The sequence below is a fragment of the Macaca fascicularis genome, chromosome 6, assembly GCF_037993035.2.
Source record: "Macaca fascicularis isolate 582-1 chromosome 6, T2T-MFA8v1.1".
Classification (NCBI taxonomy): Eukaryota; Metazoa; Chordata; class Mammalia; order Primates; family Cercopithecidae; genus Macaca; species Macaca fascicularis.
Window position 1 is genome coordinate 38,034,023 of NC_088380.1, and position 14,257 is coordinate 38,048,279.

The window sequence follows — 14,257 nt, forward strand, 5'->3', positions numbered from 1 at the left end:
GTAATGTCCTATTCCTTACCACCTTCTCAAGTTTTTATTTTTTGGTTAATAGTTTCTAAAAATCAATTTGGAATTTCAGTGCATGTATTTTCTTTTTTTCTTTTCTTTGAGACAGAGTCTCACTCTGTTGCCCAGGCTGGAGTGCAGTGGCATGATCTCGGCTCACTGCAACTTCTGTTCCCTGGGTTCAAGCGATTCTCCTGCCTCAGCCTCCCGAGTAGCTGGGAATTACAGGCACCTGCCACCATGCCTGGCTAATTTTTGTAGTTTTAGTAGAGATGGAGTTTCACCATCTTGGCCAGGCTGGTCTTGAACTCCTCCTGACCTTGTGATCCACCCGCCTCAGCCTCCCAGAGTGTTGGGATTATAGGCGAGAGCCACCATGCCCGGCCACATTTTCTTTTAGAATTGATGAAAGAAGTATACATTTATTTTAATTGTCTACTTCTTTAAAACTTTAGATGATCCTTTTTTCGGATTTACTACAAATAACCAGGTTTTGGGTTCATTAGAGGAAACACAGATTTACTGCAGATGCTTAAAATATTGGTAATTTAAACTCCACTGAATATAATTTGTTTTGGTTCTTACACTATTAATGAATATGATATGTTTCCTGGATGTATTTTGTAACCTGTACTCTGTGCTTTGAAGCAAAAGTTATTTCTTTGAATTTGACACTTTATCAGAAGTCTAATCACTACTGTTCATTAGAATACGGGACAGATACTGATGTGATATAGTACTTATCACTTTGTTTTTCTCATCTTTATTATCTCTTTTTTTTTTAATTTATTTTATTTTATTTTGTTTTTTGAAACATAGTCTTGCTCTGTTGCCTGGGCTGGAGTGCAGTGGTGTGATCTCAGCTCACTGCAACCTCCACCTCCTGGGTTCAAGTGATTCTTGTGCCTCAGCCTCTCAAGTAGCTGGGATTACAAGCATGCATCACCACGCCCAGCTAATTTTTTTTTTTTCTTAGTAGAGACAGGGTTTCACCATGTTGGCCAGGCTGGTCTCGAACTCCCGATCTCAGTTGATCTACCCAACTCAGCCTCCCAAGGTGCTGAGTGAGCTGTCATGCCTGGCCTCAATTAACTTTATAAATTTTTTGTAACTAGCACATTCTTGATTCAGGTGCAGTTTTTTAGATTCTCTATTCAATGTTCTCTTCTTTGAAATAATGTTTACTGTAGGAATCCAGATTCAAACCCTGCAGTGAAGCGTCCTTTCCTATGACCACCTATTTAACAATGATCTCATTTGGGAAGTTACAATGTGAGATGAAGGGCCAATCACGTGCTATCTTAGACTTTGTGAGCAAAAGAATGAGGACCAAAAGGAGGGCTTATCCAGTTTAATAGTTTATCCATTTCCTGGTATCATTTAACCCCATAACAAGCTATATTTTAAAAATCCACTCCTTAGTAGTGCCAGCATTTGCAAATGAAGGTTTTTCTGCTTCTGTTTGTAGTCCTTCAAAACAATGGAAATAGTCAGGGTATCCCTTTTGCTTAAACAGGAACTTTTTTCCCCCCTTCTCTACACAAGAGTTTGATATTTTATTTAATAAGTATTTACATTTATTTAGTAGGTATTTAAACTTGTGTAGACATGATTGCCATGAATGGCAAAGCTAGATAAGGAATCAGCCACTAGGTAATACTTATTAATTTTATTATTATATTATTATATTTACTTATTAGGTAATACTTATTATTCACTAGGGAGAAACATACTTCCTCTATAAAATGTAAAAAAAGAGAACTTGATTTGTAGATGTTTAAAAATGTTCAGAATGATACTTTTCATAATGTGTAAACAAATAATACAGTAATGACTAGAGCTCGACTGTCTAACCCTAGCACCATATCACATCCCACTGAGGGACCAAGTAAAGGACTTTATGTCTTGTAGGATTTTCTGACAGTTTTTCTCCCTCAGCCTGAATCTGATGAATGATCTTTGGTAACAAGTTTTCCAGCTGTCGTATCAGAATTCTGGCCAAACTTTCACAAGTATGTATAGTGTGGGGAAGAACAAGGTCTATAATTAAAATGTATCCCAGGATAGTATTTTTCCTTTTTGGAAATGATAGATAATGGTCTTGTAGGAGGATGGGTTGTGACACCCCCAAAGGACTAAATAAAAGTATAATATTTAAAACACCTTTACCTGTACTATAGTAAGATAAATAATATTTTACATACCCTGTGTAGTTTGTCTATACAGGAAGATTCAGCTTTTCCTGTGTTTTCTTGGTTTTACATACATAATGATTTCCAAGATCTGATTACATATGTTTTTTTATCTAGCAGTTAGAGATTTAATAAGTTTCATGCATTACTGTTTTGTATATATAAACACAGGATTGGTGGTCATTATCTTTATGCCTATTTCTGTTGATAAATGAAGAAATGTAAAGGAGCCCGGGTCTATGTAGACCAAACATAGAAAAACCAGGTGGAGTTTGGTTTACAGTGTGGGTCTTAAGTGATAATATCTCATATAAACAGATAAGGCTCCTCTTCTGTAGAAATGACTAGCCTGAGGCCCCAGCGCCTGAGGCTCCTCTTAGGCATGAGCTCCATATCTTGACACACCTACCATATCTTGGTATCCCATTCTGTGCCCACTAGTGGGAAGCTCTGCTGCATCTAAGTGGATCCCCTGGGGTGGGACCTCTGGGGTCATTTGCCTTGTAGGATGACCACCCACCTGGGTCACTCACCCTGTGGACTCCTGTTCTCAGTCTCCTGTTTGTTTCCTGCTCACAGGCTGTCATTAGTAAGAATAATTACCAGACTTTCTTCAGTCATTACTTGTGCCTTCTTTGCCTTCACAAATTCTTCTCAAGTAACAGGGTTGGAGCCGACCTTTACTGTTTTGAATTAGATGAACAACATTGTATTTAATTTTCTTTCTCAAGAGACCTTCCATTTTCTCTGAGAACTTTTTCTCGTGATGAAATTCTTTAGGCAGGTTTATTATCAGATACAGATGGGATTCATTTAGTGCCAAGGATGACTACTAGGTTCCAGATTTTTGCTGTTTTAATGGTTATCTTTATTTTATCGCACAGACTGTAAATGAGTTACTTTTAGTAAAAGCATTTTTCACGAGTTTGATGGGAATTAATTTGATAATTAGATGCCAGTTTTTAAAACACATAATCTATGCATCTGTATCAAATATGTATGACAGGTGCAAAGCAACACTTTCTCTTACTTGGTTTTTCTGCAGCAGCCCCCACATTTATGAAAATACTATGGCATTTTTTCTTTTCACCATTGCACTCCTGTCTGGCCTATTAGAGAATTTTTCAGGATAGGGAAGGGAGAAGATTGAGAAGATTTCTGGGGAAAAAAAATAAAAAAAAACAGACAGTTGCCCCAAGTCTGGCCCATGGTAGAACTTCCTTGGAACTGGGGGAATGTAAAGGAGGGGTAAAGGAGAGGCATATGCTCACTTAGCAAGATGTGTAGAGAAAATGTCTGCCTTTAAACTTTTCCATTGAGGGGATGTCTGTAGAAATCAGGTGGTGCTGATGACTCTTAGTTATTGGAGACTGGGGCTTACTCACCATATTTGCTTCCTGAACTTTAGAGGGATGAAGCCAAGTCTTGTGGCCCATGCATGCGGCAAAGCCATCCCAAGTCTGAGCAAAGCAAGGCTTTGGGAGAGAATGGAGGGAACAAAGACAGGAAAAATAGCCTGGAAAAGTTGAAACAATTCCCATTTTACTCTTACACTTCCCTGGCCCAATATTTTAATATAGAAATAGTTTTTCTTTCTCTGTGAAGAAAATCTTGGGCTTGTGGAAATCTGAAGAAAGTTCTTTCTCCAGTATTTTTTTGATCTTATCTGTTTTCTTTTTATTTGTTTTGGGTTCACATCTTGATCTGCTTTCTTAGTGTCTGGAATCTGCACACACACACACACACACACCCCCATTCAAATGTGTTGGATAGTCCCGAGGATGTCTGTAACTCTAAGACTGCCTCTATACAAGTCTGCAAAATTGTGTGACAGTCTCCTTCACGGTCAGGTGTCAGGCTTTTCATTTGAAAATTGTGAAAAATGCTTGTTCAGGGAATCACGGCCTTACCTTATCCATTCTTGTACTATATGACAAAAACCAAATGTGAAAAAACCAGATGGAGTTTGGTTTACATTATGGGTCAGCAGCTGTGGAGGATCCGGAAATGAGGTTTCAACATAATCATGTTTAAGGTATAAAATTATGAAGGCTGTTGGCTTTCTTTTAGCATGTAGAATAAGGGCGGTGTTTAGATATGTGCATTGCAGATCCCTAAGATGTTATGCAGGCATGATTTCTTTTATAGTAACATTTGTGAACTGGGAACTAGTGGGCTTTTTTTTTTGTAAATGATTTTAGTAATTCCTGCTTTTTAATACAAACTTGCTAAGGTTTCTGCTGGGTTAGGTGAGTTTGGATATGATTAAATGTCTGCTACCTCCTTTCCTCCCCATCTTTCCAAATAGAACTTTGCATGGTTAAGTAGTAAGGGAGTAAACAGTGAAGTTGGAGAAATCTGCTTACTGACCAAGCTCCTCTATGTGCAAGTTATTATGTGACCTTGGGAAAGTTACCACTCTCTACAACCTCAGTTTCTTCATCTGTGAGATGGGATGAGATTATTAATTTTGTAGTAGTTGTGAGGACTCAATTATATAAAATAATACAAAGTTCCAGTACCTAATAGTTCCCTTTCTACCATGTCCTAAAATGTAAATCATTTCTCTCTTTGGTTTCCTTTTCCTCCTCCCCTTATTTGCTTCCCTGGTTTCTCTAAAAGTAAACAAAAAAACCACAGAAATAAATTATTTGGAAATTTTCGTGGCCTTTTCACTTTTGCTAAGGGATAATTTCAAAATTCCTAATTTGGAATTTTGACACTGCTAGCTTGACATCGTGCTGTCTTTCTCCCCAGCCTACCCCTCTCTTTTTTCTTTGCTCTCTGCAGGGAAGAAAAAAGTCTCTCCATTGAGCACATTAAGGTCTTGTAACTCCTTCTAGTCATGCGTATGGTCTCCTATTCCAATTCTTGTCTCTTATTTTTGGGCAAATTTATGGTTACCCTCCACTACCAAATTAAAGTGTTAAAATGAAAATGGGCTTTGGTTTAAAAGAATAAGCTTAATTTTGTGCTGAAATGTATAGTTCAACTTCGACAGCTAGAGGAAGCCATTAGTGAACCCACATGTTTTGGGAATTGAAGTAGATTAGTGTAAGAATAAAACACTTTGTCAATTTAATTAAGCAAATCAGTTTATTAAAATATGCAGACTAATTTCAGAACCTAGTTCTTTGCACTGCAGTGGCCTTTTGCCATTTGAGTCTCATGATACAATGTGAGGACTTTCTCTTTGATTCCGTAGATCTCATGTCTTGATGGTCCTGACTGGTTCTCTGGCCCTTTGATTCAAATGTGCTCTCTATGCTTTATTTGCTATATTTCTCAGTAAATCCATAGGTCTGAGTATGTCACACTCCCAGTAAAGAAGCACTTCTTCAAGAACAGGATGAAGAAAGTTTGGGGTGGTTGGTTGATAGAGGGATTTTACTCTTTCTAAGTATTTATAGCTCATCTGTCTTCTGATGATGGTTCCTTAGGCTTCTAGCAGGCACGTGTCGCATTGTTGTTAAGCAAAGCCCGGTATGTATGTTTGACAAGTTAGCAGCGTGGCAGCTCAGCTTGCTTCCCAGCCCTGCCGCAGTCTCAGGGATTGTTTGGTTTGGCAGGTAGCCAGCTCTCTGCTATAAGATGCATTTCCTTGACAGGATAAAGTGTGGAGCCGCATTAGCTGCAAAGTTTACAAAGGTTAGCTAAACACACACAATAAATATTAATAAACAAAAAAGGCCCACCCACCTTTGACTTTAAATTTTGTTTCTTCATTTCGTGTTTTAGAATCCTTGTAGTAGTTGATTAATAACTGGTATTAGGGTAATTGAGCCTTAAGTATCCTCTGCCTAAGTTAGATTGCTCACAGGCCTCTCATTGGCTGCTTTGGTTTCTCATTGCCACAGTGCATGGGGCTCTGGAATGACTGTTTAGTTTAAGGGGTCTTACTTGCCTCTCCCTGTTTTGGTGTGAAAGGAGGGTAAATATGCTTCTCCCTAAGAATGTATATTAACCAGCTATATGTGTGTGTAAAGGCTCTGGAGGGTACAGGATGTGGACAGGAATAGAGGTGAGGTGTCCTTGGACTCCCTGGAAAGCAATCAGACCTTGGTCTGTTGGCTTATGCAGTTGCTTCTCTCTAACATTTACACCCTCAGTGAAGAGGGAGAGAGTAACAGTAACCTGCTGCCCCTGGAAACTGCCTGTTTGGCTGGATGTCTTGGAATTTATCAGGCCTACATTGTGGATCTTTTCCAATTCTGTATCCTGCTCACTTGAAAACATATTTGAGAACTAGTAATCTTAGACTGCTTAGCTGGACCTCTAGAGAACCAAGAAAGAGAAATAACTCTAATACTATGCCCTTAATATTGTCCTGGGCCATTTATGGGTGGCTGAGATTTCTGAAAGCCTTTGACAGCCCCTTTCATTGCTCTGTGATTCATGTACATTCTCTCTCTCTAGGACCACATTAGGAGGAATCTAACCCTGCTACATTTGTAGGATACCTGAGTATAATAATGATATGAGGAAATCAAATTATTCCTCATGGAGTAATGATTTTAATTAGGAAATTGTCTCCAGCTTTACCTAGCAGAGCAATCCATTTAGGCATGGGTGAACTGTAGCTTTTAATTCATCCTTCGGTGAACATTTGTTGAGCACCAGACACTAATCTAGGCACTTGGGATATGTTGCCAAACAAAACTAACTGAGATCTTTGCCCATGAAACATGTGTTCTAGTGGGGAGGGCAATCAGCATCATTAATAAATAAGTTATATATTATATTAAAAGGTGATACATACTATAAAAAAAAGAAAAGCAGAGTAAGGGGAGTTCTGGGGCACCGTTTTAAATTGAGTGGTCTGAATAGCAACGACATTTAAGCAAAGACTAAAAGAGATGAGTCTTGACTCGGATGGATTTCTTCTAGATAGGGTTTCATAAACATGACTTCATGAAGTTATGTTTGTGACTCTCCTCATGTTTCCATATACCTGGCTTGACCATCTGGGAATTTCCAGTGGTTTATCTCAAATTAGTCTCAGTGGTGGAGCACCTAGAAGCTGCACTTTGTAGACCATGAGCTGTTGAGAAACTTAATTCCATCTTCCCAACCAGGAGCAATTTTATTAGGAGAAAATGTGACTTTTTAATGTATGTATTATAAAGTAGGTTTTACAAGCATAGGTACAAAGCAACAACAACCCCCCTCCCCAGAATACCCAAACTATCAAATTAAATATATCTTATTTTTTCAAGTTTTTCTGTTAATATTTACTCACTATTATATTTGTTTTATCATCTTTTAGCACTTGCTAACCTGAGTAGCAGGTACCATAGATTTGAGAAAAATTGTGGAAAGAAAGCCTAAACTGTGAAAACCTGCCCTTTTAACTTAATTTTCCCCCCAACTAATGGGGAAAACAGCCATTCTGATTTGATTTTCTCTGTACAATATCCCAGTCCTCTTCAGTGGTACATAGATTAAGAACCACTCTTCTAGAGTAAGTCTGTTAAATCAGATATGAATTAAATAAATGTCTTGTAGACTCTTTTCAGCTTTCTCCTTAATTCCTCTGGAATATCAGGTAAGGGTTTGTAGCCATTTACCTATTTTTTTGCATATTTTTTTTACCATTCACATGGGAGTCTGAATTTTTACCTTCCCTCCCTCCCTCCCTCCCTCCCTTTGCACTCTGTCACCCAGGCTGGAATGCAGTGGCACAATCATAGCTCACTGAAGCCTCAAACTCCTAGGCTCAAGCGATCTTCGTGCCTCGGCCTCCTGAGTAGCTGGGACTACAGGCACATGCCACCATGCCCAGCTGGGAGTTAATATTCTATCGAAAAGGATCTCAGAGATTTCAAGATATTCTATCTTAACAAAAGAGTGGAATGATTAGAGACAAGGAACCAAAGAAATTCAGCCCAAAGTAGATTTAGGAGACAGTAGTCATGATTTTCATTTTACCACTAGAACTATAAAATGCTAATATCTAATCGTACCCTTTTCCCCTTTAGTCCCTATATATAGTTTGGCAAGTGATAGATTATTAATAATCATTGATTTAATGCTTCCACTCATATCTTGTTCTATCAGAGTGAGTTCTATAGAACCTAGTACATGGGGTTTCTGTTTACCAACATTAGCTTCATCTTTTTTCTGTTTAATTCTATCCACGCTATCCCTCCCACCTCTGCCCTCTTGCCACAGACAAAAATTAAAAACAGGGTATAGTTCTCACTGAGAACTTGTGGTTCTTTTCAGTCCCAGAGCACCACTTATTTTCCTCACCAGTAATGAATTCATAGGATCATAACTTCCAGTGAACCTTCTCTTAAACTGCTTTTCATTCAGGTTAATGTCAAGTCTTCATATTTTGTATCTGTTTTACTTCTGCTGTTATCCTGCTGTTTTATCTCATAGATAGGGAGACATTATTAAGTGCCTACAAATGTATATTGTTTTTGAAAAAGCTTTATGAGATTTGGATCTTTGTGAACTAAAAACAATAACCACCTGGTCTCAATCTGCCGTCAAGAGGGACATATTGTATGTGTGTAACAGCATGAAATCCACTTCAGTGGTAAGTGTAACTGAGTTATGTGGATCTAGCATTTCATGATGCCAGCCTCACGTGGTAATGGACCTGGGAAACCTAATTTTGCGGTTTCAAGGCTGTTCAGAAAGGGAGATAATGTCAGGAAGAGAACATCTTTTTTATTTTTATGGAGTATCACCCAGATAATAAGTGATGGAATGGAACTTAACTTCAGGAACACAACTTTATGGTTTAAAAGAAAATGTATAAAAGTTAGAGGTAAACCATCAGGATGATATTTGATATAGTAGACTAGTCATCAAAGTACTAGCAGGATTGTTTCCATTTTTATCTGGCCTCTTTAGTCAGCCACTGCACCTTTCCTTTGCAGAGTGTTGTTCGCTGCCTGTGGCATCCAAAGCTGAACCAGATCATGGTTGGAACTGGAAATGGATTGGCTAAAGTCTATTACGACCCCAACAAGAGTCAGAGGTATTTCATAAGTATTGCCTGTTTTAGATGGATGACAACAACTGGGGGGGAGGGATTTCCCTCCCACCCCCCGCTTTTATTCATTTCCCACTTTGATGGAGATCCACCCATTTAGAAAATGCAGCTGGCACAAAGTAAAGCCTCAAACTCCTGATATTGTGCTTTAAAAAGGATTTGAATATCGCCCTTGATCCACACTGAATTCAAAGCGAAAGTTTCCTGGGGATTTGCAGTTGTTTAGCTGAAATGTTGAGTGCAAGGGGGAAAAATGTTCTGCCTACTTTGCATACCACCCTGGACAGAGGCATTAGCAGCGATACATGTAAGAGATTAACAAAGCAGGGAACTAACCACTTACAGGAAATGGAATCAGCTTGTCCATTTCGCTTCTTTCTTTTTTGGCTTCTAGCAGTTACTGGTTTGGGTGTTTGGCAAGATTATTCTCTGCCCGCAGAAAAGGACAGCACAGATACGTTTCCCTTCCACCCCCATGCCCACCCAAGTTTCAGACTTAAGTATACCACTGTATTTCAAAAGTCTGAAAATGTAACTAGAGGTTCAGTCAGTTCCTCAGTTATTTCCATTTTGCTTAGGCACAAAGACGGATATGTGTCATCACCCAAAAAAAATGGTTTTGTTTCTCTCTCTTAAAGTACAGTGACTGATTAGCTCTTTCTTTAGAGTAAGACTTGGTTAACTAGCATTAAAATTCACATGTGAAAATCACTGGGGTCCCATATAAACTTGTTTTAAGGTCCCACCTCCTTTGAGGAAAGGAAAGCCACCCTCTATTGATGAATATTCATTGGCCATAATTTTGCTCTGAATAGAAGCAGACAGCCCCGTCTTCCTTCAGAGCTTCCTGGACTAGAGTTGGAATCCTGGCCTTATACAATAAAGTATATTTATGGTATTTGAAAACAAATAGGATTTTATTTGTTTTTTTGAAAAAGAAATTAAAAATGCTAATGTACTTCGGATTCGAGTCTGCTTCACTTGAGAAAATGATGAGCCTCATTTGATAGCACCCATTTAGAAGGCACTTTCTGTGGAAGCTTTGCTTTAAGAAATTTACTTATTTGTATTTACTTCTCTTGAAAAGGATAACGCTCTACTACTAAGGAGAAGTGCAATGTTCTAAGCACATTTTTGGTTAATCCCACACATTCTTAGGCCGTAGCCCCTTGGCAACACTGCCAAGCCAACTCAGTTCCAGACACTTGTACGCTTGTATTTGAAAAGTGGACATATGCCATTTGGGGTGTAGACCACCCAGGTTGCTTTCATCCGAGACATAAACTAAAATTTTAACCCTATGACCTTTAGAGTTAAAAGGTTGGGTAATTTTATTAAGATCTTAAAATTTCACATTATTCCTGTAGGCTTTGTAAACTTGTGTCCTGTTGCCCTGTTACCTCTCCAACCCTCTTGCTTGGTAATAACCACTGACTGACAGACTTGCTTTTCCATAAATTTAAGCTTTTATCACTGAGAACCCATCTGTTGCCATCCCTCAGAAGGTCAAGGACTTGTGTAGATGAAGTACATGCACAGAGTATGTTCCTGAAAGTATCTCATGTTTTCAACATGAAATTTTCTGTTTCTAAGACCAAGTAAAGAAAACAATTTGCTTTTACACCCCTCAGGGGAGCAAAATTATGTGTGGTTAAAACCCAGCGGAAGGCAAAACAAGCTGAGACTCTAACTCAGGACTACATCATCACCCGTAAGTCGTTAACATGCCTCTCAATCATGCATCTCTCTTCTGCTCTCATGTGGTTTTGATTGCATAGCTTTAGAGACAGAGAAAGCCCTCAGAATTCAGGCATATATTACAAAATTGCCCATTCATCTGGATAGGACTAGGAGTCATGTAACAGCTAACCTCTTTGGCTTTTGTGACTCATCACAGAGACAGGGTTATTTCTGCAGCTTTCAACCCAAAAGGAAAAAGCCTATGTGAGCCCAATACATTATAGCAGTTTTTTCAAGAGTAACAGTCTGTTCTAAGTGTAAACAAGAAAGAGTGCTGGTCTTGGAATCAGGAGGCCTGGGTTTGTCCAGTTCCACCACTGACTGGCAATGTGATGTTGAACAACTTAACTTTTAATCAGGAGAGTACGGCAACTAGAGGAAGGGTCTGTTCCAGCTTCCTCTGAAATTCTATGACCATGTGCTAGACTGATCCGCAGTAATTTGTATATAAAATTAACTACCTGGGGTATGAGTAGAAAGGTTACTAGGGCAGAGTGGTTTCTCTCAGATATGTCACACAACCTCATTAATCTGGTAGATATGTGTTCCCAGAGCCACAATCTCAAACCTGCAACAGGTGACAGCTAGGAAAGAAAGAATGGATACTACAGCGATTATCGTTAGCGGATGGCCCTGTGGACTTTATCAGTGACTCAGTCTGGAGCCCAGGGGGCGCTGTACTGCCGGGTTTTCTCACTGGTGGTGGGTCTCATATGAGACCAAGTCCCTTGGAGCTTATGACCAGTAAAGAGATCCCATGATACTTTTTGCAAGAGTAGAAGTGTTAAAGTCACTGTCATAACCAGTCTAGCTCATGTAATTACATGCGGCCTACTTAAATTCCTCCAGTCGTTTGAAGTGAAAAGCTATTTTTCCACCTCCTAAAAATACTGTTGTGTTGTGTTGCCCAACTGAGTGACCGGTGGCTGTGTTTCTCAGCTCCCCTGACTCAAGGCAGGCATGTTTTACTGGTGAGTGATATGGTCCGGCCCTAGTTGGCAGTATAGGTAGAAGGTAGAAGGTTTGAGGTGTCATAGACATTTTATTGATATTATAAATTCCCTTTAACCTTTCCCTTCCTTCCCCTGGTCCCCTGGGAAAAGTTTCTTTTAAAAGGGGTTTAATCTGCATGTAAGAGTCAAAAGAAATTGTGCTGGTACTTTTTGGGGGCAAGAAAAAGAGTTATTTAATACTTCCCTAATAACTCTTTCCTTTTCCCCTAGAATATTATACTGTTTTCCTTTTAAATTCTTACAATCTTTTATATTCTGAAATTTAATTTTGACATTGAGTAAACAGCAACAGCAATTGAACACATATTGCTTTGGTTCTTATTTTCTTATTTTGCTACCATATAGCAGGAGGGATAAGGCCCCATTAAGTCCCCACGCCAAGAGATTTAGGCACCCGTTGCATTCATGGCAACCTTTATCCCAGTTTTAGTGGGGTAAGTGTTCCTCCCTTCCGGTTACTCAGTGTTGTCAACTCCTCCTGAGAGGTGGTCACATTTCAGAAACGTGTAAAGTGATTCCAGTGTTTATGAGACATCTGAGGAGACTTCAGGACTGACAGCAAGCTATTGGCATTATTTACATTTGGGTCCTGTAAGAAAAAAATAAGAGGCAGTCCCAATATGTGTTTCTTTTCAAAACCGCAGTAATGAAGTTTTAACTGCTACCCATGGTTTGGGAGATGGGGAACCTCACCGATGTTTCCGTGACAATATTTAACAGAATTTCCTGAGTGCTGTTAGCTGCCAGGAGAGGTGAGCAATGAGTCTGGTCTCAAGCAAAATTGGCTAATTGGTTACAGTAAGACTGTCTTTTATTATTAGATGAAGGCTGTCATTGTGACTTCCATTTCATCTTTCAGTTAGTCATGCTTTTTAGCTATGTTTTTGGATGGAAAGATTATTCTTATAATGAAATTTTTCAAATGTGACTTCTTGTAGCTCATGCCTTGCCTATGTTCCGTGAGCCCCGCCAACGGAGTACAAGGAAACAGCTGGAGAAGGACAGACTGGATCCCCTGAAGTCGCATAAACCCGAACCTCCTGTAGCAGGCCCAGGTGACTGTGATCCAGCTAGTGACCTGCAGAGGGAGTTCAGAGGCAGGGTGGGGTAATTGATATAAAATTGGGACAGTCTTTTGGGCCTGGATGCTTCTTTGTCTTCAGAGAGATTTTACTAGTGTTTTTTTAAAATGTTTTCTTTTTAGCTGCAGAAGAACTGATGCAGAATCTAGATGTATAAAGCGGATAAAAATTGAGCTGCTATGCTGAAATAGGGAGGAAGACTGGGGCCCTTTCTGCTTGGTCTGCAGCTTGAGTTTTCCTAGCTGGCCTCAGTGGAACTTGGGGGCTCAGTGGAACTTGGAACCCAGTGTTAAAACCACTGCTCTCAATATTGGCTTAATATACAACACTGGGCACTTTTACCAGAATCCAGGCTGGATTAGGTTTCACACAAGGCAGAAAGTGGCCATCATTTAGATTTGTGTTGATATCACTAGAAGATGGATAAAAGTCTTTAGCATTTTTAAGAAGTAGGTACCAGAAGAAAGCCAAGCAGCACTGGCTAATAGTATAGCACATACCTTCGTTAGAATTTCATTTTCTGTTATCATCTATGTAGTTTCTATTTGGTCTGCTCCTTCAGCATAGAAAACATTTTGCATATCTATTGTAATTTTTTTTTCATTTTTTTTCTAACACCATCCTAACTGAAGTTTCCAAATAATATTCTTTCTTGGATTATTGTGAACCCTTCTAACTAGGCACCTTAGTCTCAAGTCACTCCCTCTCTCCCACCTCACTTCTATTTGTCTTATACACAGCTTTAATCCCCAACTCCGTTAGCTTTTCATGTTGCTACAGCCTCCAAACCTTCATAAGCTTCCCGCTGTCCAACTGTCTTTCCAGAGATTCAAGGTTCTATACAGTCCAAATCAAATCTACCCCTGTAGCTTTACACCTTACTTCTTTCCTGCTCTGATCTTCTGAGATTACTGTTGGTTCAGTCTTGTCCCCAAATACCCACTGAAGCAATGTATTTTTTGTACTTAACCCATTCTGCTTGTTGAAAATAACCTTGTTTACCTCCTGAACTTTCACAAATTGGATCCATCTCTTTCATAAAGACCTGTTCAACCGCCTGAGCCTGAAGTGCTGTCTTCTTCTAAGTGCCATAATAGTTACTGGCCATACAAATTATCTCACAGTTAATTATTTCCTGCCTTATTTAGTTTCTTCTTATCTTGTTTTATGAAATGAATCTTTTAGTGTTATTTGGCTTTTCATATGTTTATCTTCCTA

The 14,257-nt window shown here is 39.2% G+C and overlaps 1 protein-coding gene across 11 annotated transcripts in view; it reads left to right on the forward strand.

Moving 5' to 3' along the window:
* WDR70 (WD repeat domain 70) overlaps positions 1-14,257 on the forward strand; it is a 382,962-nt gene that overhangs the window by 335,661 nt on the left and 33,044 nt on the right. For all 11 annotated transcript variants that reach the window (XM_065546168.1, XM_045393640.2, XM_005556746.4 and 8 more), the window contains 3 exons: positions 9,089-9,189; positions 10,836-10,915; positions 12,896-13,012. In XM_065546168.1, the coding sequence (XP_065402240.1) occupies positions 9,089-9,189; positions 10,836-10,915; positions 12,896-13,012 (298 nt within the window). The remainder of the gene's footprint in view (positions 1-9,088; positions 9,190-10,835; positions 10,916-12,895; positions 13,013-14,257) is intronic.